The sequence below is a fragment of the Eutrigla gurnardus genome, assembly GCF_963514095.1.
Source record: "Eutrigla gurnardus genome assembly, chromosome: 8".
Classification (NCBI taxonomy): domain Eukaryota; kingdom Metazoa; phylum Chordata; class Actinopteri; order Perciformes; family Triglidae; genus Eutrigla; species Eutrigla gurnardus.
Window position 1 is genome coordinate 101,633 of NC_139922.1, and position 25,581 is coordinate 127,213.

The 25,581-nt window shown below is 43.6% G+C and overlaps 1 protein-coding gene across 2 annotated transcripts in view; it reads left to right on the forward strand.

The window, feature by feature from the left end:
• The window catches only part of pex10 (peroxisomal biogenesis factor 10), a 43,591-nt gene extending 18,694 nt beyond the window's left edge, over positions 1-24,897 (forward strand). For both annotated transcript variants that reach the window (XM_084015416.1, XM_084015417.1), the window contains exons 2-6: positions 4,673-4,753; positions 12,119-12,531; positions 20,515-20,687; positions 21,109-21,244; positions 22,137-24,897. In XM_084015416.1, the coding sequence (XP_083871542.1) occupies positions 4,673-4,753; positions 12,119-12,531; positions 20,515-20,687; positions 21,109-21,244; positions 22,137-22,205 (872 nt within the window). In that variant the 3' untranslated portion in view covers positions 22,206-24,897. The remainder of the gene's footprint in view (positions 1-4,672; positions 4,754-12,118; positions 12,532-20,514; positions 20,688-21,108; positions 21,245-22,136) is intronic.
• The last annotated feature ends 684 nt before the right edge of the window (positions 24,898-25,581 follow it).

The window sequence follows — 25,581 nt, forward strand, 5'->3', positions numbered from 1 at the left end:
GAAGCAGCAGAGATGGTGAGTCCGGAGCAATCCGATGAAAAGTTGGCATTTTCAAGGTGGAGATGTCTGTTCTACTCATTTCAACTGACTTGTGAAAACTGCTCAAAAAAATCCAAATTCTTTGACATAAAGCAACTCTTTTTTTTTTTTACAGTAACGCAAATAGTTACTTGCCCTGGAAACTAGTTACTTTTATTATAAAGTAATTCAGTTACTAACTCAGTTACTTTTTGGAACAAGTACTGAGTAACTATAACTAATTACTTTTTTAAAGTAACGTTCCCAACACTGTTCAGTCAGTATGGGTTCACATCAGGCAGATCAATTTATATGGCATTAATTGAGTTGGTAGAGGAAATAACTGTATAGACAAGAAATATACTATGGAAAAATTTGTTGACCTAAAAAAAGCATTTGACACAATTGATCATGAGATACTACTTAAAAAAACATAGTGAGAGAGAGACTTTATTGATCCCAAGCTGGGAAATTAGTGTAGCAGCAGCATTACACATCGCATGGCTACTATTGGATCTTATTGGAACTTCCGATCCCGACCCACTTCCACATTTGAAACTATGAGCGGACAAGCTGGTTGCCCTGAGCAGTTCAGGTATGGAGGTAAAGCAGAGCTGCAGTAGCAAGCGGCCTCTACTTGCCCCACTGGCAAAGGCTGAAAGAAAGAGAGTCTGTCACTGAAAAGACAGACACAAAGTGGAGATGCGACGTAAAGAGGGCTCAAACCCGAGTAAACCTCGGGTCATCATTTGAACAGCTGGGCTCTCAAGTCTCATGCATTTCAACCTGTTCACACTCTCACACGCCACATCTAGCCAGGATTACCAGGATCATTAAAAAATCTTTCCCTTATTTTACGCAAATAGTTCACTGAAATGTGTTTCTGAAAACATTTTATGTGAGAAATAAGCTATGCAGTTGCGGAATCTGTCATTATTTTAGATCGACAACAGTCAGTTTAAAAGATTTTCGAGAGCTTGCTGGAGGCAGCGCCGTCTCTCGAAACTCGCCGCGCCCCGACGGCATTGCACAGTCAGCCAAAATCTCCCTCTGAACAAAGTTTAAAAACTTGAGAGCCCTGGGCCCTCATTTATAAAGCTTGCGTACGCACAAAACGGGTCTGGAAACGTGCGTACGCCACTTTCCACGCAAATGTTGTGATCTATAAAAACCAAACTTGACGGGACCCGTAAGCAAACTCTGAGGCATGCGTACCGGTACGCACATTCTGGAGACTGGAAGGGAATCAGCAGTAAACGTGAGAAGAACTATATATTTTTGATGACTCGCACACATTTAATTACACTCCATATCATACGTTAGATCTGCGTTACCATGATGAACTCCAGCAATGTTTTTGACACTTTTAATGAGTGATAGTTTTTTTCATGTTAACACCTTCTTTTAAAATCTGACTTGTATCTTAAATCAAAATCATTTTGAAATATTGAATCAGCGCTGTCACCGCAGGAGGAGGAGACGGCCCAAATGCATGTAATGCAGTATACATAAATACCTTCCATTAGATCACTGCAGAACACAGCGGAAATAACTAAATATTCTCCTTATTTATGTGCATATATCATCAACGCACATACTTACAGCCATTAAGCCATCGTATAATTGTTACACTTATCCTCGTTTTTAAACCACCAGAGCGCAGAGGAAATGTGCTATAATGAGTGCCACGCTCATGCGCCCTCAGTCGTGGAGTCGTTGGAACTTTACCAAACTTCAGGAGGCAGACTCTACCACTCGGCAAAGGTGGTAGAGTCCCCAGCATGATGAGCCACGGCCCCCTGCCCGACTGGAGGGGTATCAACAGGGCGCAAGAATCCGTGAGGATGTTATGCGTTTGTAATATAAGGAAGACAACAATCAATGTTCATTGTAAACATATTATTTTATTAATCACAGTGCGCGTTTGCCGTAGCTCATCTGCAACGTTGTTGATGGCGGTGATTGTGTCTCGCTGAAGTTGCAGGACGGCATCAGTGTGCACCCGACCGCTTGATGTGCCATGCGCCCGGGGTGCGCTGCTGCTTTGCGCCGGACCCGGACGCTGTGCCGAGGGCCCGTCACCCTCCTCACATCACCCTCCTCACATCACCCTCCTCTACGCCACACGCTGCAGACTCTGGAAGGACAAAAACTATTTAACGTTTTGTTTTATATACAATAAAAGTTTAAAATCTGTTCACCCTTATACCTCTGGTCTCAGTCGCGTCGGTTTCTCCCTCCTTTTCGGACACAATCCCCGTCAAAGTCACATCAAAATCAAACTTCCTCAAATACTCTAGCAATACATTAAATCCATGTTAGGAGCGGAAAGATGTCATTTACCTTCAGATCACCGTCCGCTCCGTCCCACTGACGCCGTTGACTGCAGCAGCAATGTGTTGCCACTCGCACTGCGTCATTTTATTCGTGATCCCGCTGCTGTGGCCACTAAATTAAATTATTGTCCGTGCCTCCACCTCCCCAACAAGTGTCTCTTTCTCCGTTTCTGAAAAGTTATGTTTCTTCGCTTTTTCCTGACCTGTCGCCGTGATTCACCACACGGAAACGATTGCATGCCGGCTCATTAACATAGTAAAATGTGGGCGTGTACAGGGCGGGACTCAGGTACGCACACTTGTAGGTGATCCTGTGATTTATAAAGGGAACATTGCGTACAGCTTGCGTGCGCCGTTTTATAAATCAGATTTTTTTTTGGCGCACGCAAACTTTGGCTTTTTGGCGTACGTACACTTTTAGTTAGGATCCTACGCACAGTTTTATAAATGAGGGCCCTGGACCAGGTCATCTTTCGTCTTTATTGTGGATGTTGTGTCACAGCTTTCATGCCGATGCTGGCTAATGACTGTGAAAGCTGCTGTTAGTTTGTTGTTGTGTTATAAGACAGTGTCGAGACTATTTCTGTCTCTGCAATATTGTTTATTTGTCGACGGAGACTTTAGCCTGGAGGGGGGATGTTCTTTGTGGGAGGCTCCGAGGGGAGGACGATACAAGCTTGGAGGGGAGGGATTAAGGAGCACAGAGGGGAGGGGTGTGTGTGTTGTGGGGGGAATGCTTTTTTCAAACCTTTCAAATCGTAGACCAGGGGCCTGTACTACGAAGCAGGATTTGTGCTTAGCGAGGTAACTTAAGCGTTAACTCTGGGTTTTCCGTCCTACGACGCTGGTTCACTTCTTACCGGGGTAGATCGCCATGGTAAATTACGCTGTGGAGCTAACCTGCTCCGGAGCAGGTTATGTTCCTGATAAGAGATCAACGTGGAGAAACACACCGCCGACTGACCAATCGGCTCTCTTGGTGCGCAGATATTAAAAAAAAAAAAGATGCTCGGTGGATCGTGAGAGGGTCTCGTAGGTGAACTGTGTACACTGTAGAGTGTACAGAGACCAGCAAAACCCTTTTTCTGTCCCTGACGATGTTTTTTTTAGGACATCATAAGAGTTAAAGGGATGAGAGAGTGCGACGACATGATTTAAAAGACGGCCGTAGGGCGGATTCGAACCCGGGCCGCTGCAAGGAGCTTCGTAACATGGGGCGGTAACTCTACCACTAAGCTATCAGCGAAGTTAAAGTGATCATGTAATCAGTCAGACCTTGTACTGTTCTTATGATGGGGCAGTTTATAGTAGTATTACCCTACTAATACTATTAATACGACTTCCGCATTCACACAGTCGGCGAGTTTCTGCCAGCAGCATTTGGCAGATGAAACGGTTGCCTTTTGCCTGCATTATATGTTTAACTTCTTCGTATTTCTGTAAGATTATGGTTTGCTCCGCTGCCGTAGACTGATCCATGTTTGTGATTGGTCAAATGCTGCAAACGCCGCCTCTTTCATGTGCACGCGCTCATAGCTGGACAGGTAAACCCTGGGTTGAGTTAACGAGTTGATAACCAGCTTCGTGTGACCGCTTATCTCCGATTGCGTTTGTTTGGGTTACTTAAGCTGGATCTCTGAAAGATACCCTGGGTATGTTGAACTCGCTTCGTAGTACAGGCCCCAGGGCATTAAAAGCATGTGCATATCGGTCTATGGGGTAACATTGTGGAACGGTCTGGAAAGAAATCAAACAAAGCACTAACTCTATACAGTTTAAAAACAGATACAATAGAACAATTCTTGACAAATATAAAAAATAACGACCTCTAAACAACTCTATTTATATTCTGTATTTATTCTATTATATTTCTGTTCCCTTTTATGAAACCATTTGAATAATACAAATAACTTAAATAAACCTTTGTTTATTAATTGTTTTGTTTTATTTATTTATAATTTTTTGTCATTTTGTTTTTGTTTTTTATTTATTTTATGATGTGAGGAAGTTGTGAAGAAGGGACAGGACTAAATAAGCTTTTTGCTTCCTCCTGTTCCCTCTCGAACATATTATTTTGTTGTTCTGACATTATTTATTGTTGTTGTTCGAGATAAAAACCAAAAAATAAACAATAAAGCAAAGTAACAATGAAACACCTCTGTGCTGCTGTGAAACCTGATCCTGTCCGTCTGCTCAGTTTGTTCAGTCTCACTGCTGTTTTCAAGCAAAAGACAAACTGGATATCATCAAAATAAAACATCCTGCTGTATGTCACAGTGATAAAGTATAAAGTATTAAGTATTTGTTTTTTTCTGCAGGATCCAAAAGATGGCTGGACTGGAGGAGAGAGATCGAGCTGCTGTCAGACCTTGCATACTATGGTTTAACAACATTCTCAGGTAGGAGAAGGCAGCATGACGTCTGGCAGCATGTTGGGTCTCAAAAGTCTGAGGACAGAATGGAGCTGGACAAAAGCAATGCCACATGAAAGATGTGAAACTAGAGGTCAAATACGGTGGAACTACCACAAATGTAAAGAGAGAATCAGCTGAGACGTCTGAGCCAGTCAAACTCACGGGAGACGTTACAGTCAAAGTGAAACGCCGTTGAGAGGGTTGCCTTAACTTGTGACAGCTGGACCTCCAGAGCGACAGACTGGTAGCTGACTATCAGAGGTCCAGAGGTCAGAACGGAGGTCCAACCTGCAGATGACTAGACATCAAACACTCTGATCATTAATATTGATCACACACTGCTCTACACTTGACAAAAAATGTTAAAGCTAGGGTCTACGATCCTGGAGAGCTAGCAAGAGAGCTAGCAAGATTTCAGAGTCGCACTTCCTCTAAGTTCCCCTCCCCCCCTCCCCCTCCCGTCAGTGCTCCGTCCAAAGCCACGCCCCCACAAACTTGAACGCGCATCTGGCAGTGAGACTCAGCCGGGAGGAGAGCCGACTTTGCCGACTCAGCCGACTCAGCCATTTCTGCCTCAGACTACGACTACCTCATGTCTCATTCATCAGTAAGCAAACTATTTTATTATTCTAATGATAATTAAAAAAAAAAAAAAAGTACAATAGTATGTCTCTGCCGACCCAGAGGCTGCAGATTCAGCTTTCAAGCTAGCATGTTATGTTTAGCAATAATAACTTTAGATGTTTTGTGTTTGATGAACTCTCAAATGTACGTCACTTTGGATAAAAGCTAAATTACATGGTAACAATGTAACGTTTTTTTCCCCCCTGACAAACGTGAATTTTGTGTTCAAATATATCTTTGTTATTATGCTTGTTAGAGCTTTCACGACGAGAGCATTGGCTCTGATCCTAGCTACAGTCCGGGGCTGAGCCCGTCTTCAGGTCTAAGGGGACAGGCCCGAGGTCATCGAACAAGAGGAGGCCGTGCTAGAGGTGGTACACCGGGTAGGAGCCGAGGAACTCGAGGTAGAGGACGTGGAGCAAGCCGGACTGTGACCGGAGAACACCTTCAACATGACGACATTGTGCGAGTGGAGAATCTGCAAGCTCAAAGAATTGCAGATGAGCAGGTAGCCTATCTAAAATAGCATTTTTAATTAATATTTTTCGGACCTCAACATCACCAATAACTATAAATGATGATGACCTGCCTTGTAGGCCTACTGTGAACACAAAAGTCCTCTTACAGGACAATACAGATCTGTCCAAAAAAGTCTAATCTTCTTGATGAATTATTGTTTTACAGGCCAGAATTCAAACACTGAGCTTTGAAGAATGCAAACATTTGCTGCAGACCTGCCTGACAAGGGACCCAAGCCTCATCTTTGATATCCTGCACATGTCAACATCAGGAGATGCTCCTCCACCAGGCCCTCCAGCTCCAGGTCAACCCACTTGGTGTGTGTGCCGCAACTGCCGTGACATGCCCACAGATATCGAAAGAAAGTGTTGTGGGCAACAACCTGACTCCTGCATTTCCATACTGCCTCACTTTGATGTATACATTCTGCAGGAGGGGGTCTTGCGACTTGCCAGAAGGATCTGGAACGATGTCCGGGCTGTGGAGGACCTTCCAAACCCAGGGGAGAGTAGTAAACAATTCCGCCACGCAGCATACCGGCAATATGTTGTGTGGCAATATGGGGCACTGGGAGCTGGGCACAGAGTAGTAATTCCTAGTTGCTGTGTTTGGAAAATAAGAGACCGCTACCCAGATCCACACGGACAGTATAAAGGTTTCATCCCCAGTAGAGTGTAAGCACAGTGCAATAAATAGCATTTACTTTTGATCCCTGCCGTTTACACTGTGTACTGCTTTACATATTCCTGTAAAATTTGCACTGAGGTTTACAGTCTGTACAGTCCAAAGTTCTGTTTTTTATTGTAATTTGTCTAGTTTGAATAAAATTTAGAAAATGATAAGTGCCTTTCCTTTACTGTTTCTGCATAAGCAAGCTATTACATTTCTCACCTCCTTACATTCTAAATGAATGACAACAAATGTGGTTTTAAACACTTTTTATTATTTTATCAAAAAATAAACATAAAAAAATAGACCTAACAAATACTTTTAAAAACAAGAACACCTGAGTGTATCTACACAAAAGAAAAGGTGTTTCCAGGGATGGCTGACAGGTCATGCTGTGCATGCGGCGTCATTGTCAGCTGTGGTGATCACTCCTTTGGCAGAAATTTACCTTTAGGAAGAATATCAAAATTACACATCTGACAACTTTGTTTCCATTTCACATAGTAACAAACATTTATGACATGTGTTTCATCCTTGGCTTTGTTTAGATAATTATTTAAGATCATAACTTATGATATCGATTTTTAAAATGACCTTTTACACATAATTATGTTTGAACTTCGTGATCAAGCTACAATATTGTAAGAAAACTCACATAGCCCTCTGCTGAGTTGACTCTGCAGAAGCCGGGACACCTGACACCTGACAGAACCCCATGTTGACGGGGATCATCGGGCCTCTTCCTTGCGACCCGTGGCACACCCCCAGTAGCGGACAATTGGCACCGCAGAATTGCACTTTGGAGGTCCACAATGTATGTGTAGTCCTTTTCCACCTTTACTGTGTAAAGGCTCCACTTCCTGGACTTTTTATTGTACACCTTGCCGTATCTACCATAAGAGAAAAGATTAGAAGCTTAGGGATACATTCATATTACCTTACAGTGTACATTATTTCATTTTTCCATATAAAATTAAACATACTGAAGAGAGCCATCAGCCCTTCTCTTGGCTGGTCTGTCAACATGGTGGTTGTAGTCCAGGGCAGCCAACATGACTCGAGCAGCGTACACGGGCGGTGAAAAGCTGAAGCGCTTGCTTGCGTACATGAGAATATGATTGTGGAAGGACTCCAACTCTGCAGTTGACCTGAAACCACAGAGGAAAGATACAATTGCTTTATACTCTGGTAATACAAATGAAGAAATAGCAGTACAGAATTTTTTAAAGAATGCCACACAACAACATTATGTTTGGGGATTGAAGCTGGAAGTGGAAGCGATGCCCCTAAGAGAGCAGAGAGGGAGTACGGATGACAAAGGGAGGCCTCAGTATTAACCCATGCCGGACAGTTTGCACTGTCAGAAGATAAAAGCCATAATGTTGAATAAGTTTGACGCCCAGTAGTATAGTTGAAAATTAGGGGCAGAAAGGCCCCCAAGCCACTTGGGTCTCTCAGGGAACTCTTTACGTATGCGTGCATGTTTACCCACCCACATAAAGTCAGAAATTAGTCGTTGTAAAGTTTTAATGAATGGGCGAGTAATAAAAATGGGAAGACATTGAAAAAAATAAAGACATTTAGGGAGAATGTTCATCTTCACTGAATTAAGTTTGCCAATTAAAGAGAGAGGAAGGGCTGCCCAACGTGCAAAGTCAGCTTTACAGCGCTCAAGAAGAGGAGCAAAATCAGCCTGAAATAGTTTTGAGTATGTCCGAGCGATAGTCACACCAAGATATTTAAATTAGTCCTTTACAATGGTTGCGTGATATCAAGTCGGAGGAAGAGTTTTTGTAAAGCGATCCTATCTTTTAGGAGTTCGGGAGTAGGGTTTACTGCATATTGCTAATCTAGACGGAGAATGGAGTAAGTGAGGTCAGAGATTCTACTTTTGCAAAGCTTATTTACATGGGATTTATAAGAAATTATTTGCCCCCGCAGAAAAGCCTTCAAAGCTTCCCAGCGGATAGATGAAGAGGTATCAGCCACAGGATTAGTCAAAAGAAATGTGTCAATTTGGTTTGAGATATAGGTGACAAACTCGGGGTTGGAGAGGAGAAGAGGATTAAAGCGCCACAAACTATTTGGGGGTCTTTCCTGCCACCAAGGATTAGATGGTGTGTGTGCAAATTTGGCATCAAACTAAAGAGGTTATTAAAAAAGTTTGCATCATGCCAGTTAGGGGCATAGATGTTAACCAGTGCAAGGGCTGTATTATACAGGGTGCCAAAGACCATCACATAGCGACCATTAGGGTCCGAAATGACGCTGGATACAGAAAAAGGGACATCTTTATGGATGAGGATTGCAGTACCTCTGCTTTTAGAATGAAAGTTAGAGTGGAACATCTGCCCCGCCCACTCCTTCCTGATCCTAAAGTGGTCTAATGTACGAAGATGTGTCTCTTGCAAAAAGGCAATGCCTGTTTCTAGGTGTTGAAGATGGTCAAGTACACGCTTTCTTTTAACGGGATTATTCAGATCGTTCACATTCCAGCTGACCAGATTCGTATGTAATTTCCTAGAGAGAGTGCTCATCGATGTGATTACCTTTCACCAAAGTGAGGAAGCAGCGGTAACTGGACCTGTGGGGCAGGATGGGGTGGGGAGGAGGAGGGATGGATGGACAGAGACGCAACAACAAGAAACACATCAAAAGAAAAAGGGAAAAAAATAGGTAGGAGAACCAAACACAAAAAAAATGCCTAAACTGACGTGAATGCACTTCACCCCTCCAAATGAGGTGAAGGCAACCTACCCTACAACACTTCATAACTGTATGTAAATACATACTGCGATACCTATTTAGCAGCATCCCTACTAAATAGAAAACAGGAGAATAGCAAACTTTTTTATATATATGACTGTTTTACAAAATGGGCTAGATCTTTAAACCAGAGACAAATAACAAATCAAGGTCATTGAAGACCAAAATCAGAGCTCAAAAGTAAATGTATAGAGGTGAGAGAAAACAAACAAAAAACAATAATAATAATAATGATGATGATAATAATAATAATAATAATAATAATAATAATAATAACAATTTAAGTGGCAGAGAAAAAAGGAAAAACACTTAATAAAAATATCAATAACAATTTAACAGCTAACACACAATGGGTCGCTCTTGACAAACTGTAATACGGCTAACCCAAGCCATTGAGGGGGAATAATCCATCGACAGCTATTGGTGCACACTGACTGCGGTGGGAGTCCGACTGGAAATTTATATATACGTTTTAAGCATACACAACCAGTCATGTGTCACAAAACGCCATCTGGGTGACAAACGGAATTGGTTATGCCATGTTAGCTCACCGCCACTAAGAAGGTAAGTGGCAGCTGCGCTGGTGGAATCACCGGAGGTCGCTGGCATATGTTGGTCAATGAAGCTGAGAGCCTCCGATGGCTCGGTGAAGCTCACCTTCTGATTGTCCCACATGAAAACCAGACGGGCGGGATGGTACAGACGGAAGGTGATGTTAGCCTGGTGAAGTCTGCGTTTCACACCGGTAAACGCGGAGCGGAGGTGGCCAGCCGGGCCACCTCCGGGCTGACATCGGGGAAAAAGTGAATCCCCTTGTCTCGGTACAGAAACGGCCCCTCGTGGCGGCTGACGAGACGCAGCACCAATTTGCGTACTCTGTAGCTGTGCATCCGAACCAGAAGTGGTCTTGGCTTGGCATCAGCTGGTGGTTTGGGTGCGGCGGTTCGGTGGACGCGGTCAATGATAATGGGCATTTCAAAGGCATTGGGGCCAAAAACGGGAGGAGGTTACACACAAAATCAGCCGGTTTAGGCATCTCCACAGATTCGGGCAGGCCAATAATGCGGATATTCTCTCTTCGTGTGTAATTGCTCAGGTAGTCGTTGTAAAGTTGTTTCTTCATGGCCTCGTTTTCCTTCGTTAGCCGAGCTACCGTCCCACCTAGCCCCGAGAGCTGTCAGTTAGGGACTCCTCCACATCCTGAATTTTCGTGAACATCAACCGTCCGCTGTAGAGCTGGAATAGCAGCGCCACACTCTTTCTGAAAGTTTGCAAGTGACTCAAGGTTTTCGTTTTTCAGTTTGTCGATGGCGGCTTGAAAATCAGCAGCAGCGTCCATGATTGTGGGTAGGGGGGAGTACAAGCTAGGTTGGTTAGCTAGCTTAGCTGTGGAATCTGAGTCAGCCGTGGAGTGCATATCTTTAGTCTTCTGTCTCGTTTCTGGCATATTTCCAGACTCTCAAGTCTCTTCCAACTTTGGGGTAAAGATAACTCGGTAAAAGTTTGCAAAAGCACCAATAAAATATATTTCAGCGGGAGCTGTGAGGGGACCGTCTAGCACGCTCGCATGCTTCACTGGAAGTCCGCTGGTTCACTTCTTACCGGGGTAGGTCACCATGGTAACTTACACTGCAGAGCTAACCTGCTCTGGAGCAGGTTATGTTCCTGATAAGAGATCAACGTGGAGAAATACACCGCCTACTGACCAATCAGCTCTCTTGGTGCACGGATTTAAAAAAAGAAGCTCGTGGATCGTGGATCGGGTCTCTGAGGAGAACTAGAGTGTTCAGAGACCAGCAAAACCCTTTTTCTATATGAGAGATTCTAATCGGAGGGAATGACTTATCTGTGTCAGCATACAGCCTACTTACTACTTTGAATTATGTTTTTATATTTATTTTATTTGCTCCCAAGTCCATTTTACACCGCCGGGATTGCAGCTGAAAGAATGAGGCTGATATTGTCATACACCACGTTATAAAGAATACATCTAACTCTCACAGGACAGCGTGAAAGTTAAAGGGGCGAGAGAGAGCGACGACATGATTTAAAAGAGGGCAGCAGGGTGGATTCAAACCCGGGACCGCTGCAGGGAGCCTCGGTACATGGGGCGGTAACTCTACCACTAAGCTGTCAGCACAGTTAACATGTTAGTTCAATCAGTCATATCTAGTAGTTCCCTTATGATGGGGCAGTCATATTATGCGACTAATAATATTATTAATACGACTTCACACGCATTCACACAGTCGGTGAGTTTTTGCCCGCTGTCCTTCCTGCATGTTCCAGATGAAACTGTTGCTTTTTACCTGTATTATATGTTTAACTTATTTGTATTTCTGTAAGATTATGGTTTGCTCCTCATACTTGAAATATGCAGCTCTGCTGCCGTAGACTGATTCATGTTTGTGATTGGTCAAATGCTGCAAACCCCGCCTCTTTCATGTGCATGCGCTCATAGCTGGAAAGGGAAACCCTGGGTTGACTTACCGAGTTGATAACCAGCTTCGTGTGACCTCTGATCTCCAATTGCCTTTGTTAGGGTAGCTAGCGCTAGATGATGGATTGTTAAAGAGTTCCATCTCTGTACAATTTGTTCTGTGAAAATGTTTTTTATAACCAAGAAAAATTGGTATTGAAACTGAAATCTCTACCGATATTGAACGGGGAAGTCAGTCGCGGTACCCTGACCAAGTCAACATGAAATCTAACTTTACTTCATGTTGGTTCAATGAGCGGTCTTCTGAGCATTTATTGTGCTCTCCTCCCAAGGCTACCAGACGCTGGGTGAGGAGTATGTCAACATCATCCAGGTGGATCCCACTAAACGGCAGATCCCCTCGGGGCCGAGACGAGGCCTCCTGGTCCTCTGCCACGCCTTCTTTCCGTACTTCCTGGACAAGGTCCTGGTGTGTCTGGAGAATGAGCTGGAATGTGGGCCGGAGAGCAGCGGCGGGGTCAGGCAGCAGCAGGCGGCGTTGGGGCTGTGGAGCCTGGAGTCTTGTCTGAGAAGATGGATGCAGAGGTCACTGGGCCTGCTGTCGGGGCCCCAGAGGAGAGTCTGTCTGCCGGCCGTGTTCATCTTCCGCCAGAGTCTCACCCTCCTGCACCGGATCCATGTGGCCCTGTTCTACATCAGCAGCTCTTTCTACCACCTGTCCAAGAGAGCGGCTGGGATCAGCTATGTAGGCCATTTTTTATTTTACGTGCCATATGCCATAGGTATCACACGTGTGTGTGGTTTCAGTGGCGCCGCTACGATTCAATTTCAATGTACGCACAGAAACGGCAAATACAACAACAAATGGAAAAATACTTTTTTAAGACAAAATCTAATGTTTTCAGTATCAGTGAAATCAGTAGCGTATTTCATGTTAATAGGCCCCGGTGCAAATATTTTTTTTGTGCCCTCCATCCCCGCCCTAAACACAAACGCACGCTTGTGAGCACTCCACGCACGCACACACATGCTTGGACACACATGCACAGTACGGTATGATAACTCTCCTGGCCCGGGGAGAGAGACATGCATCGGCTCGGCCCACAGTGCTCAGCAGCAGAGAGGTGACAAGACTAGAGCCGAGCTGTATTGTGTAGTGGAGAGGGGCCAACACACGCTATGCGCAATTGCGCACACACGCGCGATCGTCCTCTCAAATGCGGCTGCGTCTCTCCAGGTCACTGTGTGAGAGAAAGAAAAGCTCTGACTTGCTTGGGCAGACGTTGTTTGGTGTCACCCGCTGATTTGCATAATTTAAATATCTAGCCCGCTGAAAAAAAAAATTATAATTTTTTTCACCTTCAAAAAAAGTACGCACAGTGCGTACAGCAGGGATGCCAGGGTGAAATTGGACAGGGGGCCAGATTTTTTTCAAGTGAGACCTCAGGGGGCCGGATTACACTTTCGGACTGAAAAGGCCAAACATTGACACAACACATGGATAGGTAGGCTATTTGAAAGTATTCATGAAGGCCTACACATCAAAAAGAATTGCATTGGCACCAAAATAGCCTCACAATGAGGCCTAAATTACATACAATCACGTGCACCTGCACCTGATTGGACGATCGCTTTCACAGCTGTCCTGTCTGCTCCCGGATTTCAAACCGACCAACATGGCGGCTCGTTTGGAAACTTTCTCTTATTTTATGACAATAGTTCACCGAAACGTGTTTCTGAAAACATTTTATGCGAGAAATAAGCTATGCAGTTGCTGAATCTGTCTTTATTTTAGATCGACAACATTCAGTTTAAAAGATTTTCGAGAGCTTGCGGGAGGCAGCGGCGCACCGTCTCCACACTTGCCGTGAGTAGAATGCATTGGGCATACCGTAAATCCTTTAATATAGCCTCAGCCAAAATCTTCGCGACGCGAACCTGACAATGAATGGGAGGGGGGGGGAAATAACGCTGCCTGTCGACATTTGCCCCGGCCAATGTGACTGGCCGGTAATAGAATACAGGCCAGTATTAGAGGATTTACGGTATATATTTAAAAAAAATAAATAGATAAAATAATAATTAAAAAAAATATTCTCCCCTTATCACCCGCGGGCCAGATGTGACGTACAGTCAGGGGTAGTGTATACATTACACAACCAAATCAAATAATAATCTTAATTTGAGCATAAAGATTTTACATTACAGTAGAATAGTCTCCAAAGTTTAATATTGAATAACAGTTTCTCTCTCTCTCTATGCTCAATATGAGACAATATGTGACTTGTGTGTATGATCAGAAATGGTGGATAGAAAGTATCAGAGATGTTTCAGAGCAAGATGAAGATGTACTGGTTCAGTTTCCCTTGGTGAAACAGACAGAGAGGAAAGACACTGGATGAAGCGGTGTGCCGTTAATAAGACTATATTGATATCGATATCAGAACATTCAAATAAAGATAAATTATAATCAGAAAATCGATTATATGAACCCAGCCCTATTTATTGATTGTGCAAAATTATCTTTTAAATTAACAAACATCATGTGTCCATATTCAAGCAGATCAGGAAATGATTTGTCTCTATGTTGACTATTGTGCATATTTTTTGTGAAACATTTGTTTGAAAGATATAAAAACAAATAAAATATATAAAATCATATATTTTATAATAAACACTCAACAAAAATATAAACGCAACACTTTTGTTTTTGCTCCCATTTTTCATGAGATGGACTTAAAGATCTAAAATGCATTCCAGATACACAATATTACCATTTCTCTCAAACATTGTTCACAAATCAGTCTAAATGTGTGATAGTGAGCACTTCTGCTTTGCTGAGATAATCCATCCCACCTCACAGGTGTGCCACATCAAGATGCTGATCTGACATCATGATTAGTGCACAGGTGTACCTTATACTGCCCACAATAAAAGGCCACTCTGAAATGTGCAGTTTTGTCTCACAGCAAAATGCCACAGATGCCACAAGCATTGAGGGAGCGTGCAATTGGCATGCTGACAGCAGGAATGTCAACCAGATCTGTTGCTCGTGCATTGAATGTTCATTTCTCCACCATAAGCCGTCTCCAAAGGCGTTTCAGAGAATATGGCAGTACATCCAACCGGCCTCACAACCGCAGACCACATGTAACCACACCAGCCCAGGACCTCCACATCCAGCAGGTTCACCTCCAAGATCGTCTGAGACCAGCCACTCAGACAGCTTCTCAGGGAAGCTCAACTGCATGCTCGTCGTCCTCATCGGGGTCTTGACCTGACTCCAGCTCGTCGCCGTAACAGACTTGAGTGGGCAAATGCTCACATTCGATGGCGTCTGGCACGTTGGAGAGGTGTTCTCTTCACGGATGAATCTCGGTTTACATTGTTCAGGGCAGATGGCAGACAGCGTGTGTGGCGTCGTGTGGGTGAGCGCTTTGCTGATGTCAATGTTGTGGATCGAGTGGCCCATGGTGGTGGTGGGGTTATGGTATGGGCAGGCATCTGTTATGGACGAAGAACACAGGTGCATTTTATTGATGGCATTTTGAATGCACAGAGATGAGATCCTGAGGCCCATTGTTGTGCCATACATCCATGAACATCACCTCATGTTTCAGCAAGATAATGCACGGCCCCATGTTGCAAGGATCTGTACACAATTCTTGGAAGCTGAAAATGTCCCAGTTCTTGCATGGCCAGCATACTCACTGGACATGTCACCCATTGAGCATGTTTGGGATGTGCTTGACCGGCGTATACAACAGCATGTACCAGTTCCCACTAATATCCAGCAACTTCGCACAGCCATTGAAGAGGAGTGGACCAACATTCCACAGGCCACAATTGACAATCTGATAAACTCTATGCGAAGAAGATGTGTTGCACTGCATGAGGCAAATGGTGGTCACACCAGATACTGACTGGTTCTGAGTCCCCAGACCCCCAATAAAGCAAAAAAATGCACATTTCAGGGTGGCCTTTTATTGTGGACAGTCTAAGGCACACCTGTGCACTAATCATGATGTCAGATCAGCATCTTGATGTGGCACACCTGTGAGGTGGGATGGATTATCTCAGCAAAGCAGAAGTGCTCACTATCACACATTTAGACTGATTTGTGAACAATGTTTGAGAGAAATGGTAATATTGTGTATCTGGAATGAATTTTAGATCTTTAAGTCCATCTCATGAAAAATGGGAGCAAAAACAAAAGTGTTGCGTTTATATTTTTGTTGAGTGTATATTAGGGCCGGGACTCGATTAAAAAAATTAATCTAATTAATAAGAGGTTTTGTAATTAATTAATCGAAATTAATCGCATTTTAATCGCATATAAATTTGACCTGAGAACAGTGAGAAGTAATTTTTTTCACATGGATTTTTAGTATACCATTGAATAATGACTGAATACATAAGCTTAAGCAACAAAATATTGTTTATTTTTGTTCAACCAAGTCCAACAGACCAGTACAAATTTTGCCATTAAGTGTAGCAATAGCCTCCCTAAGGACCTTGACGAGGCGTTGTCACACGTTGGGATGGATTAATTAGACAAAAAATGCCTACATTCGTGGGAAGTTAGCTAGCGGTTGTTTGTTAGCATCGTAATAAAGTAGCATATCTGCAACTTTTTCCCGGAATATCGCCCCCCTCTCTCGACTCCGTTGTTTTTCATACAGTGGCCCTGATGAGCCTTCGTACAGACGAGCAGAATATCTGCTACGAGCACGGAGGCCGCCGTTGTTGTTGTTGTTATGAGACGTCGTGGGGTAAGAAGTCAGGCTCGAGGGGCGGGCCGATGACGTCAGCGTATTCGTTTTCGCCGTCTACATGAAAACGAACACGAAAAGGAGGGGTGTCGTTTTTTTTCTTTTTCACCCTGAGAGCTGGTTTCAAAAAAGTGCGTTTTCAGGCCGCGAAAACGCCGGATGCATGTGGACGGCCGGGCGAAACGCACAAGAGTTGTGGTTACCCACAAAAAACGTCTTTGTATGGACGACCTCTGAAGTCATGAATGCTAGTTGGTGCTCGAGTATAATCGATCCGCCTGAAACTCATCCAGTGAGAAACGTTCCGCGGTGCAAAAATAAGTGCGATTAAAATGCATTGTATTCTATTACCGGCCAGTCACATTGGCCGGGGCAAGTGTCGACAGGCAGCGTCATTTCCACCCTTCCCATTCATTGTCAGGTTCGCGTCGCGAAGATTTTGGCTGAGGCTATATTAAAGGATTTACGGTATGCCCTGCAATGCATTCGACTCACGGCGAGTATGGAGACGGTGCGCCGCTGCCTCCCGCAAGCTCTCGAATATCTTTTAAACTGAATGTTGTCGATCTAAAATAAAGACAGATTCAGCAACTGCATAGCTTATTTCTCGCATAAAATGTTTTCAGAAACACGTGTAGGAAGATAAGGGTTAATACCTAATGGTACCTACGTAAACTGTGTATGTAAGGAAATTACAATATTAAAATATGTATATCAATGTATATTAATCTACAATTTCAATACCTGCTCTCGTAAAAGGGGCACCATCTGTTGGTCAGACAGAACTTTATAGAATTCACATTAATGACTCTAATGACCACTTATTCATTAATTAACAATTAATCAATATCATTTAATAAATCAGTCTCATTTCCTTAGATCATAAGTTCTTGAAATAGGGATCTTTGTATTCTGCACAGAAGAAATATCCACGGACAACGACTTTATGCTTTAGGGGAATTTATTGATTAACTAGGGATTAAACAAAAGTGAATAAAACAATAACAGATGTAATAAACAAAACACCAATACAACGCCAGAAATATAACTGGAAATGTGATTAACAGCTCTTCTAGCACGTTTGGCGATAAAGGCGAGTGGGTTCTTCCTAAGAATTTGGACTCCTTAGTAAGAGGAAAAAGTGAATAATGGGATAAATGACCTCACAGATATTAGATATTAACAGACGCTATAGTTAGTTTCACCCTGCAACTCGGTCATTACTGTTGAATGCGGATTCGGTCTTACTTTGGGACGCTTCTTCTCGGCTTACTGAAACTCCAAGCGGTCGCTCTTCCGTCGGTGACGTAGACCCGAAGGGATCTTCCTTGCCGTGGACCGAGGGAACCGTGAGCGCCGATCTGCGGTAGTTTCGTAGCGGGCGTCCGTCTTTGCTGTAATCCGTCTTAGTTAAACAGCTGTCTTCTCCTTGAGTTCAGCCTTGGGTGGCTTAGGTATAAGTGTTAGTCAATATGCCAAATCTTGCTGCCGCTGGTTGAATTAGCATTGATCAAAAAGGCTTGCGGAAAAAGAAAAGCTAAAAATGCAAAATTGAAGAATCTAACGTCGAACGAACTATTCCAAAAAAGGAGTAAAAATTGGGAACTAAGAAAAGTACGAAACTTGAAGAGGGTAAAAGCAAAGGCGAAGGCCGGGAGGCCAGCGCCTGGTGGCACGAGTGGGGAGGGAAGAGCGCCTGGATGCAAGAGCACCGGGAGGCCAGCCGGGAGGCCTGAGCCGGGAGGCAAGAAGCGCCCGGGAGGGAAGAACGCTCAAAGCTCGCAACTGGTAACACGCAGCTTTTATGCTGACCGAGGGGGCGTGTCCAGGAGGGACCCGTTCGAGTTACAGTCTGAAATCTTTGTGATTTAAACTGTTAAACAAAACGAAATGCAATCCTATGACTAGAACGTTTGAACACCATCTCGCCGTTATGGTCAAAGTTGGCACATAGAATGATAGGTCTAAACAAATGAAACATGAACTGTAAACATTTCTCTGTCAAATCATTTTTGGTAGAGTTGAAAGGAACTTTGATCCAACACATACAATGCAAACCTATCAAGCTAGCCCAAACAAGTTTGGTAACTTAGTAAGCATTTTGTCCTTGGTGATGCGGGCAGATTAATGAGCAAACACATTTTTGTCTGACTGCATGAGTGCAGTAGTTTAGTCCATTAAAATTACATCGTTAATTTTTAGCATTTTTGGTAACTCTTCTGTTCTTCGTCGTAGAACAACGGGACGTTCGCCAGTATGCTTATAATTCCTCAATGATTATTGGATGGTTTTAAACTAATATTGAACACATATCTCATCCTTTTCTTGGATTGGTCAAAATGTGAACATGTTTTCCTGCAGAGTTCATGTGACCTCTCTCTGCATGCCAGCAGACGAGGTCATTAGTTTATGACTCCCAAGAGGGGAGGAAGGGGTCTTCACCTTAAAGGATAACACCAGATATACTTTATACTTCAATCGAGGCTCTCTGTCAAACAAAGGTGTTAATCAGTTTCCAGATGTGTTTAGGTGCCTCAAAGTCTGGTGACTCTGAAGGTCTGGTCCTCCTTGTTCGGGGGTGCGTGGAGAGCTTGTAGATGCTCTGATTTAAGGGTTCGTAAATACTCTAACCGAGCCATAAAGAGGACTCACACTTCCTCCAAGTGGTCCAGTGACCTGAAGGAGAATGTTTACTCATCTGCTGCGAGGGGGACCTTTGTCTGTATATCTTTTAAAGGTGAATAGTTCATCTTTCATTCGTTGAGAAGTCACATCCGAGAATCGTGGGGCTGTGGCCCCTACACAAGTTTCGGTGAACTTTTGTCGTAAAATAAGAGAAAGTTTCCAAACGAGCCGCCATGTTGGTCGGTTTGAAATCCAGGAGCAGACAGGACAGCTGTGAAAGCGATCGTCCAATCAGGTGCAGGTGCACGTGATTGTATGAAGGAGAGCGCCTGTCAATCATCCTCCTTTGTAATGTATGTAATTTAGGCCTCATTGTGAGGCTATTTTGGTGCCAATGCAATTTATTTTTGATGTGTAGGCCTTCATGAATAATTTCAAATAGCCTACCTATCCATGTGTTGAGTCAATGTTTGGCCTTTTCAGTCCGAAAGTGTAATCCGGCCCCCTGAGGTCTCACTTGAAAAAAATCTGTCCCCCTGTCCAATTTCACCCTGGCATCCCTGGTTTAAGACATGGATGGATGGATGGATGGATGGATGGATGGATAGATAACGCTGCTTAGCATGTTCAACTCACATTCAAGGACTTATTGCCTCTGTAACTACAACTGTGCTACATTTTAATGTTTTCGTGAGGCTAAATTTATCAATAGCATTTAGTCACATGTAAGTCTTTGGTAAATCGGAAAAACACAATTGAATTGCCCTGCTGTGATGTTTACTAGTAGGCTATTAGGACATGCAGTACCAAAAACGGCCACAAAACCCCCACCAATATCAGGATTTTAAAAATCACTGCGACAAAATGAGGCAAAACACCCTCCTGATTTTTTTCAAGAAATTCCGTGATGGTCAGGTGGGAAGATTTCGAGAAACTTGGTGAAATGACACGGAATGATCCAGCTGTCACCAGTTCAGACGAGCCATACAGACATATTCTTATTTCTTTACATTATGGTGCTCATTTCCTGTCATCCAGTTCTGATTAAATATGAATTATTTATGATTAAATGTGATCTACTGCTGCCATTAGATTCACTTTTCCACCAAATACATCCTGTTTGTTGTTTTTCCAGGTTTTATATTCCTCAGATAATCCCTTTCTCACTGTAACAAACATGATGCTGTTGTTACATTTTAACACTCAGCTTTGTGTTTTCCTGGCACTGAGAGTTTACAGTCAGGATGTTAACAAAATTACAGTTTAATTGTGCTGTTAATTACAATTAACTGTGTGTGTGTGTGTGTGTGTGTGTGTGTGTGTGTGTGTAGCTGCGTGTGCGGGTGCCCAGCAGTGATGACGGGACCATCAGGAGCAGTTACAGGCTGCTGGGTGCAGCGTCCCTCCTCCAGCTGCTCATCACTGTGTTTCTGCAGCTCAACAGCTTCAGACAGAAACAGAGAGCCAGGCAGGAGTGGAAGCTCCAAAGGAACCTCAGGAACAGGTACAGTTTTCTCCAAAGGTCAAGGAATAGGAGTTAGGACCTTATTTTTTGACTATTCGACTATACCCTATGTATTGATACCATTATTGATTCCGCTTCTTTGACTCCTGATAAGTTTTTTGTGTAGGGGGAAGTCGTAGGCACACAAGTTTCCAGTGTCAGCGCCGTCAGAAAAACAAGCCAGCATCGAGAAAAGTAAATGAAGCATACAATTTCGATGGATTGGTCAATTTGGAACCGGTTCTCAGTTCCCGTCCCTCATTATTGTCAGATCATTCCTTTAGGTCTGCAAGCACTCAGCGAGAAGCCATGAACCAAATTGAAGATGCTGATTGTTCTGCTAAGATTTTCAATAAACACAAAATCTGACTGTGAGAACTACAGGACTTGATGCTGAACTCGTTGAACCGTCTGTCTCCAGTCCTCATGAGAGCCACAGATCCAGCCCCAGAGCTGTCCGCTGTATCCTCTGTCTGGAGGAGAGGAGACACTCCACCTCCACTCCCTGTGGACACCTCTTCTGCTGGGAGTGCATCACAGAGTGGTGCAACACCAAGGTCAGACTTCCAGCAGAACTTCACTCCACCTCTGTGTCCACTTTAGAGGCTTCATGTTCTGAGGAAGAATTTCTCAGGCGATTTCAGTTTCTTCAGTTCAGCCTGTTCTAAAACCACCCAGCATCATGCAACAGTGATACAACTATACTATGAAAATGTCTTGTCATGATTATCCTTGCCAATAATTGATTCACAATATTATCCCGATTAGCATTAATACTCTTAATAAAATCAATACGTCTTAAAAGGGCACTAAATCACTTTACTTTACCTTCTTCAGTTAAGAAGCAAAGTTCCATCCTATCTTTTTTTAGTGAATATTCTTTTTAGTAAAAAACATCCTGTAGTTTTTAATTCACAATCTATTTTTCACTTCTCGACATCAAACAAGCACGGCAGCTTCTTCAAGTCCCTCATGAGGATCCCATAAACCTAATGTTGCAAATAAAAAATCTAACTTTTGGTAACAATTGCTTCTTCAGTCCACTAGATGGTGCTGAGTATTTTCTGGTGAGGTCATGGGTAGAGTCAGGAACAAAGATGGATTGTCAAATCAAAGATGGAGTGTTAGTCGGTCTGTCTGCTGAACTGAAAAAAATGACTATAGTGAGATAAACTGAGTGAAAACTTTATTACATAAAACAGACCAACAACATCATTTGCAGTAGGGTGATATATTCCAATACTCAGCATATCACGAAATGTTTCAAATCTCGATAAGATGGTATTGTGACTTGCGTTAGCTGATATTAAAGGCTGTTTTTTACATTGACTCTTGTACAGTGCTCATGACATCACTTCCTGTAAACTTCACGTAGAACAATGAGGATCTGTTTGAATGGAGAATTCTCTGGTTCAGATAAAAACACTGAATCTGTGTTACCTCCCACAGGCTGAGTGCCCTCTGTGTCGGGAGAAGTTCCAGCCTCACAGACTGGTGTACCTGAGGAACTACGACTAGACTACAGACACTGTCATTGTTGTTATTGGCTGTGCTGGCAGGCGTCCCCGCAGAAACGTGGAGACCACGAAGGAACCTCCGGCTCTGGAAAGAGAAACCAACACTGAAGCGCTCTAAACTGTCATTCTCTCTGCTGGCCACCAGGGGGCGACTCCTCTCTGATTGTATAGAAGTCTATGAGAAAATGGTCCTACTTCTCTCTTGATGTATTATCTCAGTAAACATGAGTTTATGGTCTCAATCTCTAGTTTCAAGTCTTCTTCAATCCAGCATGATGTTCATTTAGTACATTATGGTCCATTTAGAGTCCAACAGACCAGAAAGCAGGGGATGCTTTAGGGGGCGGGGCTTACCTGCTGATTGACAGGTCGCTACCACGGCGTTGTTCAGTGTTTAATTGTCCTAAAGACATTGTCAGAGGTTGGATGCGGTAAACAAGCATACTTTTTAATAATTAGCACCCCAGTTAATGTCACAGTGAATGTGAGTGCCAGGTGCACCTGGGCTAAAAGAGATGTCACACTGTCGGCTACAACATATATGCAGTATACGTACATTTGCATATTGTCATTGTTCCTTCCTTAGCAATGCTAGCTCTATCAGTCTTTGCTTGCCAAAAAAGTTTTAAACTTTAAATACCGTAAATCCTCTAATACTGGTCTGTATTCTATTACCGGTCTCTAACATTGGCCGGTCTCGCTGTTGGCGGAGGTAAATAACGGCCGGTCTCTAATGGAGGCCGGGGCAAGTGTTGACAGGCAGTGTTTTTTCCACGCTTCCCATTCATTGTCAGGTTCGCGTCGCGAAGATTTTGGCTGAGGCTATATAAGAGGATTTACGGTATGCCCTGCAATGCATTCGACTGATGGCGAGTGTGGAGAGACGGTGCGCCGCAGCCTCCCGCAAGCTCTCGAAAATATTTTAAACTGAATCTTGTCGATCTAAAATAAAGACAGATTCAGCAACCCGGGGTCATACCGATCAACAGCTGAGTGGCGGCAGCGAAGAGGCGGAGGCTCCGCTTTTATGTCAGCGTCAAAACGCTTTTGGTGCGTGTTTAAAACAGTAGGTTTACTTCAAAACGCGAGCGTCAGACGCTGTCAGAGCGTTTATGAACAGTGTTTTACAGCTCCCTCTAAATGTCGTAAAAATGGCTGGCCACTTAATTTCTTGACAGGTCACAATACATGTGCATGTACAGAAAATATGCGTCGTTATTACCTCTTTTATATACAGTCTATGGTTATAACACTAGTCAGAGTAACCACAGACTCCACTTTATTCTCCATCCTGTATCGTAGCTAGCCAGCCCGCAATGTCCAACTTCACTTCACTGACGGTAAAACACGGTCCGTTAACAGCAAGCTTTATAAATACAACAAAAAAGTTGTACTAATAATCTAATAATCTATTTAACACGCCCTTTTAACTGAAATCAACAAACATTTTACAACAAAGAAAGAGTCCGGGCTTAAACGACGCTCACCGGCAGTCATAGAGTTTTTTAGACCTTTTCCTGGCCCGTTTCTTCATGAAGCGTCCGTCGACTCAGCGTGCGCACACAAAGCCTTCCTGCCCCGCTCCCCCACTCAGCTGATTACACCTCTGCGGAGCCTCACACACAGCGGAAAAGTTTGGCATGGGCGAGCGTGCGTGCGCGTTCCCTGCTCTGTACACAGTGGGACAATCAGTCTCCACCTGAGGGGCGCATGGCGTTACCTCTGCTTCGCCGCAACAGTAGCCATGGACTTGATGACCAGGGATGGAGTGAAGTGCAGAGACGGGAGTGTCCGGTAGTGTGACAGCAGTGAGCTGAATAGCTTTTTGGTGGTTGCCAGCTGGCAGGAGGCTGCTAGCTAACCAGCTAGTTGTCCGGGAGGTAATGAAATTCGCACAGGGCAACGACTCACGCAGATAAAGTGAAGAAAAAAATGTGCGGCCCGCACTAACAACAAGCTTCGATTTCAGGTAGGGGGCCGCAAAATATCATTCCAGCGGCCGAAATTAGCCCGCGGGCCGCGCATTTGAAACCCCTGCTTTATATTAAGGTAGAAATATTATCCATTAACTAGCAGCTAATTAGCATGCGCATTAGTAGCATATTGGCTAATTAGTCATTATAGAGCACGTATTAATGCCTTATTCTGATGACCTTGTTCTACACCTAATAAACCATCAACTAAGAGTTTCCCCTTAATAACCCCCTAACAATTGCATATTGATAGCAAGTAAGGCAGTTGTAGTACATGAATTACAACCTTTATTGGTTTTGCTTAGTATGGGCCTTATGGGGTGGTAGTACCACAAGAATAGATATTCTGTCACGGTTTGGCTGGGACAGCCTGGTTCTTTTGTTGTGTGCTGTTTTCCCTGTCTGTTTTTCCCCCTCCTTCCTCTTCCTAACCAGCTCCTCCTCGGGGTGTGTCCAGTGGGCATGTCGGCGGCTGCAGCAGAGTGGTGCACCTGCTCCCCATCAGCTCATCAACTCCCAGTCTACATAAACAGGGTCTCTCCACCACTTCGGCGCCAGATTATTCCGTCCCTACGGTGATGTTATGCGCTCCGTATCGATTGCCTCCACAAGAGTTGACGTGCTTCTTGGTACCTTTGTTTCTTCGCTAATGCCTGTCCTTTAGTTCACCCTCCAGGAAACCTCCAGCGCCCCTTTGCTCGGATTTCCGCCTGCCTGCCTGCCTGCTCGTCACCTTGCCTGCCTACTAGCCGACCTGCCCGTCTGGCCACTTCATCCGCACCAGATCTCAGAATTATTACCTGTTCAAATAAACTCTTTTCCCTGCCATCCAGTCTCTGGTCTCCAAATCCGGGTCCACAAACAAAACTTAACATATTCCTCCTTAATAACGCTTAATAAATACACTGTAAAATTTTACCAGGATTTAACAATATTTAACTGTAATATTTATATAATAAATTATTGTATTAGCACTTAACAGGCTTTAACTATAATAATCACAATATGATACTGTAATTTAGAATTTACTGTGAAATCGATGCAGACACACTAAATTACTGTGAAAAAAGTGATACAAGGATTACGCAACATTTTACTGTATTATTTCACAGTAATATACTATATTCAAAGCATCCTCTGACACAACACAACAAATTACTGTAAAACTTTAATTGCACTTTAACCGTGCTGCATTGTGGGATCAAGAAGAGGCAAACTGGTGGATCGATGCCGTTCTCTTCCATGGTGGATACTGTTTGGACCCGACACACATACCATAGAAGAACTCAAAGGTAAGGTTAACATCATTAGCCTAAAATATTAGACAGCTTGTCACAACTGTCTATTAGTTGTGTGAGTTAGTAAATGAACGATCTTTTGGATCAAGGAAACTAACTTTATGCT